The sequence below is a fragment of the Pseudorca crassidens genome, chromosome 20, assembly GCF_039906515.1.
Source record: "Pseudorca crassidens isolate mPseCra1 chromosome 20, mPseCra1.hap1, whole genome shotgun sequence".
In the NCBI taxonomy this organism is placed as follows: Eukaryota; Metazoa; Chordata; class Mammalia; order Artiodactyla; family Delphinidae; genus Pseudorca; species Pseudorca crassidens.
In genome coordinates, this window is record NC_090315.1 from 11,038,407 (window position 1) to 11,050,839 (window position 12,433).

General features: G+C 49.7%; 1 protein-coding gene and 1 long non-coding RNA gene across 3 annotated transcripts in view; one reads left to right on the forward strand and one right to left on the reverse strand.

Annotated features, from left to right (window-relative positions):
- Window positions 1–1,712: 1,712 nt before the first annotated feature.
- On the reverse strand, window positions 1,713–2,681 carry LOC137214643 (uncharacterized). Its single transcript, XR_010938969.1, has 2 exons — window positions 2,548–2,681; window positions 1,713–2,142 (listed from the first exon to the last, which is right to left on the reverse strand). It is a non-coding gene; the product is annotated as an uncharacterized lncRNA (long non-coding RNA).
- A 51-nt stretch (window positions 2,682–2,732) lies between these two features.
- The window catches only part of OPA3 (outer mitochondrial membrane lipid metabolism regulator OPA3), a 67,202-nt gene continuing 57,501 nt past the window's right edge, over window positions 2,733–12,433 (forward strand). For both annotated transcript variants that reach the window (XM_067718704.1, XM_067718703.1), the window contains exon 1: window positions 2,733–2,895. In XM_067718704.1, the coding sequence (XP_067574805.1) occupies window positions 2,733–2,895 (163 nt within the window). The remainder of the gene's footprint in view (window positions 2,896–12,433) is intronic.

Sequence of the window (12,433 nt, forward strand, 5' to 3'; positions counted from 1 at the left end):
CCAGGCCCCAGAGTGGCCAAGGCTGCTGTCCTGGCTGATGGTGTTCCCCTCCCTCCCCTGGCCCTCAGGGGTCAACCAGGAATGGCTGTCCTTCTAGAACTAGGCTGGAGAGCAGGAGGAAACACACAGCTCTGGACAGGCCTCGCCCCTTCTGATAGCCCATCTCCCTCCCTTCCTCCCCACGGGTGTGTAACAGGCTCCAGGCTCCTGATGAGATGTGAAGATCTCCCTACACACACACACACACACACACACACACACACACACACACACACACACACACACACACACACACACACACACACACACACACACACACACACACACACACACACACACACACACCATTGCCCCAGAGGTTCCCAGAAGAGTTTCCTGGAAACCCTTCTCAGAGAAAGAAAGAGGAGGGAGGAGGGGAGTGAGAAAAAAAAATGAACTTAATGAGGAAAATAGTTTTGCAGGAGGAGGGGTGGGTCACTGAGATGCAGGAAGTTGGGTCTTCGGTGTTGTGGGGAAGAGAAAAGAGGGAGGCCTGGGATTGGGCGGGGAGGGAGGGCTGGTAGTTTTCCCACCCTGTCTCACTGCTATAAAGCTACTGGGATGGAGATGTAGGGGAACAGAAGCTTTCTGAACACAGTCCCCTCAGGGAATCAGATGAAAGCCTGCATGCTACCCCTCCACCAAATGCTCATTCCCATTCAATAAATATTTATTGAGCACCTACTATGTGCCAAACATTGTTCTAGGAGCTGAGGAAACAATAGTGAATTATAAACAAAAAAATCATGTACAAGTTTGGAAGCTTCCTAAACCCATCATGTGGAACCTCAGCGCCCCACCCCCACCCCGAGTAGGTCCTTAGGCCCCAGGCTAACACTCCCAGGGATCAGGAGAAGACTCTGGGCTGGGACTCAAGAAACCCCAGCCTCAGTTCCATCTTGATTACCTCTGGAACTCTGGATAAACCCTTGTCATCCTCTGGCTCCAGTTGGTCAGTCAGTAAAATGGGGGGGGAGGTCTCTAGTGGATGATGGACCTTGAATGGTCCCAAGCTCCTTAACATCTTTAGCCCAGAAAGGGTCCTGGGGAGAAGTTGTTTTTATGGAGTCTTGGCATTCTTAGTAATTTAGAATATCGAGGTTCACACATGTCAGTATCATCATTACAGATGGAGAAATGGAAGTCCATCAGGGCCAGGAAAGTGACAAAGGACACTCAGGGAGTCCGAGAGGATGCCAAGTAAAGCCCTGGGTCCCCCAACTCTGTGTCCTGAATGTTTCCTCCTGTACACAGCTTCTCTGTTCCTTGCACTTCCCCTCTTCCTCTGCCTCTTCGAGAATCTCTCAATTACCCATCAGCACTCCACCATCCAGAAATTTCTCTCAACCTCTTCTTGACCTTGTTTATATGATTTTGCTCCCTGCTGGGTAAAGGATGACAGTCTGGGACACTTCCTTAAACTCCTTCTTGAGCCAGCTCCCTAGGGACACTTGCCCCCCAATGGAGGAAGTGGGGCTGCTTGAGAACGGTATAGTTTATTAGCCAAGATGCTGGGCTATCAACCTCTGCTGGCTGAGGGAACTTGTGCCACTCTCCTGGCCCCTCTTTGGGTCTCAGTTTGTCAGTTACTTGGGAAATGGTTGGATTAGCTGCTTCTGGAGATGAAATGCGTCCTCATGCTGGAGTTAGCAATAATAATGCTAATACCTGTATAGTAATAAGGGCTGTTTATTGGGTGATTGGCACCATTCTAAGCTCTTAACATAGTTCACTATGTTTTTATATTCAAAATTTGCATGCAAGGCTTACAACAACCCAATAAGGTAAGTGTTTTTTTTTTTTTTTTTTAGTAAATTTATTTATTTAGTTTTGGCTGTGCTGGGTCTTCGTTGCTGCGCAGGGGCTTTCTCTGCTTGCGGTGAGCAGGCCTACTCTTCCGTGCGGCGCCCGGGTTTCTCATTGCGGTGCCTTCTCTTGTGGAGCATGGGCCCTAGAGTGCGCGAGCTTCAGTAGTTGTGGCACACGGGCTCAGTAGTTGTGGCTCGCAGGGTCTAGAGCGCAGGCTCAGTAGTTGCGGCGCACGGGCTTAGCTGCTCCGCGGCATGTGGGATCTTCCCAGACCAGGGCTTGAACCCATATCCCCTACATAGCAAGCAGATTCTTAACCACTGCACCACCAGGAAAGTCCCAAGGTGTAAGTGTTCTTATGATTCCCATTTTGTAGATGGGAATACTGATGCCCAGAGAGGTTAAGTCACTCGTCACACACAGCAAGTAAACAGTGGAGCTGGGTTCCCAATCCAGGTCTGTATGACTACCTGGACAGTTTCTTACGCTCAGTGAGAGCTCTAAACTGCGGGGGCGGGGGGGAAAGGTGCATTTGGGACTCGTTAGCCCTAATTAGGACTAATTAAGACTCCTCCTTTGGAGATGCCACCCAGGTGTGTGACGTCACGGAGGAGGGCGGTGACGTCAGCCGAAGCGGGCGTGGGAACCCACGCAAGCTCCGCGAGCTGCCGTTTAACGGCACCACCCTCTGACACTTACTTTCGCCGTATATTTGCATATTCATCGGAACGGACGTCGGAGCGTCAGCGTTGACGTGGTGTCGTCACGGAGCGCCCCTGCAGTTCCCAATAGGGCGTACGCACGTACGTAGGCACGCACAGCGACGAGCGGGCGGGGGAGGAGGGAGAGATCGGAGGCGCCCCTCCCAGTCAGCAAGGTTGCGCATGCCCCTTGCAACCGCCAAGATGGTGGTGGGCGCCTTCCCTATGGCGAAGCTGCTATACCTGGGCATCCGGCAGGTCAGCAAGCCGCTTGCCAACCGCATTAAGGAAGCCGCCCGCCGAAGCGAGTTCTTCAAGACCTATATCTGCCTCCCGCCAGCTCAGCGTGAGTCTGACCCCACGTCCCTCCAACCTTCCCATTCTCTAACCCCTTTCAGGTGGTTGCTCAGGAGGTGGACTTCTGTTCATGACCAATCACAACCCGAACCGGCAAAGTCTTTCAGCCAGTAGGGATGGTCCCTGGGAGAGGGGCATGCGGGTAGCCCAATAGTAAGAAAGGGCATGGGGTTAAGGGCGGGGCAGGGCGCCCGCGCTTGAGTTGGGAATACTAGCCAATAGAGGAAAAGAGCGCGTGGAGACTGACGTCTAGACGGACCAATAACCTGGGGAATGGGAGCGATTTTGGCGGGGCATTCCAGGGCTGAGAGGAGCCAGGGGAGACCGGAGCTCCGGTCATTTGACCAAGTGGGGTCGTTTGCCAGACTATCCGTGGGAGGGTTCGCTCTGAAGACTCCACCTCGTGCCTCAGTTTCCCTCCCGTCCTGGGAGTTGAGAGGTGCTTATGTATCATCCGTTTAGGACATTCATTGGTTTGCCCCAGTTGTACTCCGGGAAATAGGCCTGGGTAGAGGCGTGGCTCGGGGCGAAGTCTGGGGTCTGGGGGCGTGACCTGGGAATCCGGCTAAAGGAGTAATTTTAACTAGAGTGAACATTTGTCCATCTATTCATTAATCCACCCATACTCCGTATTTGTTCGTCCATTCATTCAGTAGACAGACCATGCTGGCTTTTTCTGGTCTGGGAGCCACATTTATGACCCATCACTGTCACCCCAGAGTGGTCAGGACGGTGTGAACTCCAGATCTCAGAAAGACCTCCTGACCCGGGGGCGTGGGGTCAGGAAGGCTGTCTAGACGAGGGCTGCCTGAGCTGAGATCTGAAGGGCATAGTAAACATTCAAACTATGAGCTACTGTCAAAAGGCGATCTATGTGCTGTGGGCCTGTGGGAGCACAAAGTATGGACATTTAACGTAATTTGCTGGGTCAGGGAACCACCAGTAATCCATCTGTTACTTCATTTAGTTAGTGTTTACTGAGCGTCTGCTTTGTACCTGGCCTTGTGCTGGGCAGTGATGGTGAAACAGCAGGAATCAAGCTAGCCCCAGTCTCTGCCCCCAAGGAACTCACAGTCAGGTGGGGACAGACCCATCCTTCAAGGTGACGACCCAGAGTGGGCAGAGCTTGCATGGGGGATCCCACTGGACGCCTGACCTGACATGGGGTTCAGGGAGGGCTTCCTGGCAGAGGAGACCTCTGGGCTGGGAACTGAAGGGTGAGGAGAGTCTCACCAGACAACACGGGGACAGGGATGATGTTGAGGGCGAAGGAGGAGCATGCGCAAAGGCCAAATGGTTACAGGGAGCACACTTTTTTTCCTTACAAGTTTGGATGCTTAAAATTTGCTTTCCAGGGCTTGGAATTCCTGGTCTTTTGGTGTTTGGTCGGTCCTCTGCCAGAGCTGCAGATCTTAGAACGGAGAAGTGTTGGATTACAGTTTCTGAAGTGCTTCCATATAAGCTCTCTCATTTGAGCCTCACACTCTTTTTTGTCCCCATGTCAGGGAGGGGAAATGACTTCCCCTAGTTTATAGAAGAGAAAACTGAAGCCTGAGAGCAGAGGGGAATTGCTGAGGTCACTCGTGGAGTTAGTGCCAGAGGCTGACTCAAATCCTGCGTTCGGGATTCCCAGAGCTGGTGCCTGTTTCCTGCCTCTGTCTTTCTCCCAAGCACTGTGATGTGTCTCAGCGTTGTGGTTTAGAAAGTGGCTGCTTGAGTCAGACTGACATGGGTTCCAATCTGGCACACACACACACACACACACACACACACACACGCACCCCGTCCCCTTCTCAGCCAGGTGATTTTGGGCAGGTCACTAACCCCTCTGAGCTTCAGTTTCCTCCTCTGTACAGTGAGTATTATATAATAGTGGCATTTAATGGGCGCTCACTTTGTGCCAGGCAGTCTGCTGAGAACGTCACAGCATTAAGTCCTCACCAATTATTATGAGGTAGACATCGTTATTATTCCTATTTTGTGTATATCTACATATGCATTTATGCTATAAATAACACTTAGCTCATCAAGTTTTTGTGAGGAGTAATGGATGTAAAGTGATAGGTCAGTGCACGGCACTGAGTTGTGGCTGTTGTGTAGATGTTATGGTTACAGCTGAGAAGAAAAAGTAAAAAATTTTATCTTCAGGGGACCTTGCGTTCTTGGCATGGGGGGAAGCCAGACAATAAAGAAAACAGTTAAAATGTAAAGTTAGATATTGGATAGCACTAATTGCTCTGGAGAAAACGTCAGGGATGCAGGAGGAGGAGTATTTGGGGGACGGTTGTGAAGTTTAGATAGGATTACCAGGGAGACCTCACTGAAAATATGAGAGGAGGGAGCACGCAGTGTGGGCATCTGGGGGAGGAGCTTTCTAGCCCGAAGTTTCCACAGGTGTGAAGACCCTGAGGTGAGTGTGCGCCTGGCCTGTTTGATGAGCATCGAGGAAGCCAGTGTGGCTGAACAGTGAGACCGAGTGGAGACTGAGGGCCGAGAAGGTGGTGGGAAGGGGGCAGATCGTGCAGGGCCTGTGGGCCACCACAAACGCTTTGGCTTTACTCTGAGTGGATGGGACTCACTGGAGGGTCTGAGCAGAGGACGGATGGGATCTGAGTTCGATTTTAATAGGATCCTTTTAGCAATCAGAGGGTGAGCGTGGATGCAGGGAAGACATGACTACAGCAGTCCAGGTGGGAGGTGAGTGGGGAGGAGGGGTCAGATCCCAGAGACAATTTTTTCCCCAACTACTTCTTTTTAACATTTCAAACCCTGGGGCCTCCCTGGTGGCGCAGTGGTTGAGAGTCCGCCTGCTGATGCAGGGGACACGGGTTCGTGCCCCGGTCCGGGAAGATCCCACATGCCGCGGAGCGGCTGGGCCCGTGAGCCATGGCCACTGAGCCTGTGTGTACGGAGCCTGTGCTCCGCAACGGGAGAGGCCACAGCAGTGAGAGGCCTGAGTACCGCAAAAAAAAAAAAAAAAAAAAGTTTCAAACCCTGAGAAAAGTTGAAAGAAAGAATGGTATGGTCATCAGGTATATGCCCTTCAACACCTAGTTCATCTCTTACTAGTCTTCAGCAGATCTGCTTTGTCTTCAACACCATATATGTATGCGTGTATGAATGTATATACACAATCTTTTTTTTTTTCTGAACAATTTGAAAGTAAGTTTTGGACATGCTTCTAAACTCCTAAATACTTCAGTCTGTATCTTCTAAGAACAAAGGCATTCTATATGACACAGAACCAGTGTCACACCTGAGAAATTTAACATTGATAACAATAATATTGATGACAATATTGTTTAATATACAGCTCATATCTAATATATAGCTCATAGTCTGGTCCCCCAAATGTCCTTTTAGCTGTTTATTATTTTTAACCTAGGGTCAGCTCAAGGATCATGCACTGCATTTGATAATCATGCCTCTTTCGTGTCCTTTAATCTACAGCAGGCTGGGCAATCTGGCTCACTGCCTGTCTTTGTAAATAAAGTTTTATTGGGACACAGCCCTGCCCATTCGTTGTACATTGTCTGTGGATGCAGAGTCGGGTTTCCATGGCCCACAAATCTAAAATATTTGCTCTGTAGCCCGTAGCAGAAAAAGTTTGCTGGCCCTCCTCTATAACAGTATCCTTGTCCTTTCTTGTTTTTTGTGACATTGACATTGGAAAGGGTCCAAGCCAGTTGTCCCGTAGTGTCCCGCAATCTGGGGTTTTCTGATTGCTTCCTCTGATTTGATTCACGTGGAGCATATTTGGCAGGAACACCACAGAACACCTAAGGACATCACCTCAGGGGGCTCCTGATGTCTGTTTGTTCCGTCATTTGTGGAGGTACCTTGGATCCCTTGGTTAAGGTGGTGACTGCTAAAAGAACCTTTCCTTTTCCCCTTAGTAATGAATAAGCAGTAGATTTGTTTGAAAGGTAGTGGCGGCAGGATTTCCTGTGGATTGGGTGTGACAGGCCGACTGGAAGAGGGGCAGGCTGGACGGAAAGTACCAGGGGCTCAGTGGGGGACACGTTTGGTTGGAGATGCTTTTCGACGTTGGTATGCCCTGACTTCTCATATTCACACTTTTTATTTTTAATTAATTAAGTTATTTAAAATTTTTTATTTTATTTTTGGCTGCGTTGGGTCTTTGTTGCTGTGCGCGGGCTTTCTCTAGTTGCGGCGAGCGGGGGCTACTCTTCGTTGCAGTGGGCAGGCCTCTCATTGCGGTGGCTTCTCCTGTTGGGGAGCATGGGCTCTAGGCACACAGGCTTCAGTAGTTGTGGCATGTGGGATCAGTAGTTGTGGCTCATGGGCTCTAGAGCGTAGGCTCAGTAGTTGCGTTCTTCCGCAGCATGTGGGATCTTCCTGGACCAGGGCTCGAACCCATGTCTCCTGCATTGGCAGGCAGATTCTTAACCACCGTGCCACCAGGGAAGTCCCTGGCTAAGGTTCTTTTGACACAGTAGGGTAGACCTAGCTGTCGGTCTCCTCACAGTAGGGGCCGGAGGGGTAGGTGTTTCTTCCTGGGAAAGAACAGTAGATGCAAGAAGCATAAATCATCGATGATGCACTGTGTCGGGGAGACAAAGATCTTTTTCAACAAAGATTTCTGGGGGAGAGAAGATAAAAGAGGTTGGTGATGCCAGGAAGGTTGGGGCCACTCATGCAAAGTGCACTGCTGATGCTGCCAGGGGAACTGTGGGAGGTCTCTGGGCAGTGGGAAAAGTCCAGTTGGTTTCCGCTTATTCCTTTGGAGAACACTGGTCATTTTTCCAGTTTGCTACTCTGGTAGGCAGAATAACGGCCCCCCCAAAGATGCCCACATCTTAATCCCAGGCACCTGTTGAATGTATTGCCTTACACAACAAAGGGGACGTTACAGATGTGATTGACTCAGGTATTTGGTGATTGGGAGAGTAGCCTGGGTCATGCAGGTGGGTCCAGTGTAATCACGAGGGTCCTTATAGGTGAAAGAGGGAGACAGGAAAGGGACTGATTTGAAGCTGCTACCCTGCTGGCCTTGAAGATAGAGGAGGGACCGTGAGCTCAGGAATGCAGGCGGCCTCTAGAAGCTGGAAAAGGCAAGGGAACAAATTCTCCCCTAGAGCCTCCAGAAAGGAACTCTCGCCTGCTGACACCTAGAGTTTAGGCTAGTGAGAACCGTTTTGGACTCCTGACCTCTGGAACTATAGAGAATAACTGTGTGTTGTTTTAAACCACTGCATTTGTGGTCATTTATTACAGAAGCAATAGGAAACTAATATGCCACACGATTCATTCAGGCTGCTGGGATAATTTTTTCAGAAGAGTTTAGCTCTGTGGTCATTCTTACAAGTTTTGGCTTTGGAGTTGGTTTCAGTTTTGCTACAAAGCAATCTGACCTACAGTTTAAGGACTTTACACAGTGACCATTTTTCTCTCACAGTTTCGTGGCTTGACTGGGCCAGCTGGGCCTCGGCCAGTCTTGCTAGGTAGTCTCTCAGGGGGTTTCAGTCAGAGGGTGGCTGGGCCTGGAGTCATCAGGAGGCTCTACTGGGATCTTGGAATGGCCAGTTCCTTCTCTCCGTCTCAGTGTTGTCTCAGGACCTCTGTTCTCCACGTGGTCTCGCCTCTCATGGTCACTCAGGGCCCCCAGGAGCTAGATTTCCATGAGGGAAGAAGCAGAAGCCGCAGGCCTTTTAAGGGCAGGGCCTGGATCCACACAGCATCACTTCCAGAACACGCTATCAGTCCAAGCAGCTCTGGCACAGACCAGAGTGAGTGTGAGAGGGGACCGCACAGGGCGTGATGCAGACAGTCACCAGAGGCAGTTTGCCACAGAGTCGATACTCTTGGCTTGGTATCTTGGAGCCACTAATGAGCTGTGTGACTTTGGGCAAGCAGCTCGACCTCTCTGAGATTCCAAATCCACGTTCATCAAATGAGGGTGATGATAGAACTCACCTCCCAGGATTCTTGTGGGGATCCAAGAGCCAGTGGATATCAAGGCCTGGCCCAGAGCATGTGCATCTGGTCTTTAGTGCTGGCTGTGATAATCTCTTCTTAGCATATGTGGGCATTACTGTCCAGAGGCTGGAAACCCTACTTCCAGATAAAGGCTTCCTGCGCTCAGCTTTCCGCTTTGCCATTTGCTGTGCGTCCCGCGCAAGTCACCCCGCCTTTCTGTACCTCGGTTTCCTCCTCTGCATGGTATAGCACTCACCTCATAGGTCTGATGGGAGGGTCTGTTGCGTGCGTGAGTACCCTCAGCGCAGGCCTGGCACGTTCTAAGTTCAGTGACTTAAAGTGAACTCAGTAACTTAGTGGGGCGGAGTGGTCAAGAACTCGGCCTCTGGAGCTGAGCTGCCTACATGTTAATCCCAGTTCTGCCATTTTCTATGTGGCCCCAGGGCAGTTTTTTTTTTTTAAATTAATTTATTTATTTTTGGCTGCATTGGGTCTTTGTTGCTGTCTGCGGACTCTCTCTAGTTGTGGCGAGCTGGGGCTACTCTTCGTTGTGGTGTGCGGGCTTCTCATTGCGGTGGCTTCTGTTGTTGTGGAGCACAGGCTCTAGGCACGTGGGCTCCAGAGTGCAGGCTCAGTAGTTGCAGTAGTTGTGGCGCACAGGCTTAGTTGCTCCGCGGCATGTGGGATCTTCCTGGACCAGGGCTCGAACCCGTGTCGCGTGCATTGGCAGGAGGATTCTTAACCACTGCGCCACCAGGGAAGTCCCTTCCGGGGCAAGTTATTTAACTTCTCTGGTTAAATTGTATCTGTAAATTATATCATTATAACTCATATTCCATGAGTTAATATATCCATAAAGCATTAAACAGTGCCTGACTCTTAAGTGCTGCATAATTGTTTGTTGAATGTGTAGAGATATCAGGCACCATTATTATTTTGATCATCATCGTCATCTTAATACTAAACTTTCTAGTGCATTCCTTCTCTGGTGGCCTGTTGCAGCCAAGCAGTCAGTACTTCAGGCCTCTAGGTGGCGTTGGTCCCTCTTCCTCAGTCAGACCTCAGGCTTACCACAAGCAGAAGGGTCTGGGCTCTCCCATGAACATTTCTAACTAGCGCGGGGCAATTATTATGTTTGTCTGGTCAGAAGCTGGGATTGGAGTAAAGAAAAGTGAGAAAGGCAAACAGAGAGAGGGCAATATGGCTGAGTAGAGAGCCTCCTATGACCTAATGCTTCCTAAAATATTTAAAGCATCCTTTGAAATGCATGGTTGTACGTGCAATGAAGAAAAGGGACTCCTCCCAGAGCAAGGAGAAAGCGAGAGCAAAGAGCCAAGGAGGGGAGGGAGCGCTGAAGCCTCCTGGTGCTCTGGGGACGTGGACAGATTCACATGGCCTTGGGGACAGAGGACCACCTTGTGAACAGCCAGGTCCTGGGGAAGGTACCCCTCAGGGGAAGTGTGCACTAAAAAAAATCCCATCCTGCAAAGGCACACAGCCTTACATCTAGGTAGAGATTGAAAAAGTTTTCCTCTGAGAATTGACTGTCCCTCATCTGGGTTTGAGGCTTCAATTATACTCTTTGGAAGGTCCTGGAAACAGTAGGCTGAGAATGAACCCGGATCTGTGTGCCCCTAAGTACCTGGCCAGGACAAACATAAACCCTCCCTGGAGGAGCCCCACCCTCTGCCTGGGCCTTGGAGAATTCCTTCAGGTAGAGTTCCGGCACATATGAGCTCATGATAAAAAAAATTACGTGCCGGACAGAGAAGCAGGCACCATGATCGAGAGTCAGCAGACACAAAATATGGCAGGTCAAGACCCACAAACAAACAAACAAACAGACAAACAAAAAGACCCGCAAACATTGTGGATGTGGGAATGATCAGATACGGATATAAAATAGCTCTGTTTATATATGAAAAGGATAAAATAGGACAGATATAAAAACATGAATGAGTACAATCAAAAATCACCAGGAAGTTGCAAAAAGAGCTAAACAGAACTTCGAGAAGTGACAGGTACAACTGAAGTTCAGAGCTCGACAGAACTAAAGAAACACCAGACTAAATATAGCTGCTAAGAGGATTGGTGAGCTGAAAGGTAGATGCCCTGAAGGGAAAAATGTGAGCTTTGTGGCGTGCTCCCCTCAGCTGCCCAGGATCCTGATTGGTCCACCTGGGGAAGGAAGGGCTGGACACTTTATTTTTTTATCTATTTTTTATTCTTTTGGCTGTGCCACTCAACATGAAGGATCTTCCCCATCCAGGGATCAAACCCGTGCCCCCTGCGTTGGGAGCATGGAGTCTTAACAACGGGACCGCCAGGGAAGTCAGGGACTTTTTTTTTTTTTTTAATTTATTCGGCTGTGTTGGGTCTTAGTTGTGGCATGCGGGCTCTTCATTGGGGTGCACGGGCTTCTCTCTAGTTGTGGTGTGCGGGCTCCAGAGTGCATGGGCTTAGTTGTACCGCGGCCTGTGGGATCTTAGTTCCCTGACCAGGAATAGAGCCCGTGTCCCCTGCATTGGAAGGCGGATTCTTAACCACTGGACCACCAGGGAAGTCCCCATTTTTATTTTCAGTATTTTCCAGACAGGATCCGCGTGTGCATGAGCGCTTGAAAACCACTTCCCTGGAGTCTATTTATAATCTCCAGAGTACCACATCAGTTATGTTACATGACAGCGGGCTGCTGTTGGTGACCTCCAAACAGTTTTCTTATGCCCTCCTATTAAGGAAACGTTCTGACAACTCTCCCCTAGTATGAATGTGTGCGTGTGTGCGTGTGTGATATGAATGTGCATACATAGTTATTTAGGAGTCATGAATAGTACTGACATATATTACGTGCATTTAAAAACATTCAAAAATTGGAGGGGATGAAATTTTTTATTTTTTGAAATTAATATTTTAATAATAAAATTTTTATTTTATATATTCATAGCCCTCCAAATGTTTTTGTTCTCACTAAAAATATTTTCTTATACAGGCATTGTTAATGCATTTGGAAACTCTCAGTGTAACCATCTTTTTTTTTTTTTTTTTTTTTCTTTTGTGGTACGCGGGCCTCTCACTGCTGTGGCCTCTCCCGTTGCAGAGCACAGGCTCCGGACGCGCAGGCTCAGCGGCCATGGCTCACGGGCCCAGCCGCTCCGCAGCACTTGGGATCCTCCTGGACCGGGGCACGAACCCGCGTCCCCTGCATCTGCAGGCGGACTCTCAACCACTGCGCCACCAGGGAAGCCCTGTAACCATCTTTGAGGGTCGTTTTGACATTCTTTGTGCATGGCTGGCTGTCACAGCTGGCAAAGTCCTAACTGAGGTACAGACCAAATGAGAGAAGTGTGCCGTCAGCTGAATTTAACCCCCCTGCTCAGCTTTCATTCCCACCCTTCATATGCAGAGGTGTTTGTTGGAATTTTCTCGTGCTGGCCTTGGTAAATCTTCCGTCCTTGGTTTCTGAGCAGGACTCTTTAAGAAGCCCTGGTGTGAGGACTTGATTTGCAACCTGAGAATGTCCCCGGGAATCAATTTGCCCAGGCTGCAATGCGCTGAATGGACAGGAGAGGGCGCCCGTGTCGGTCCTT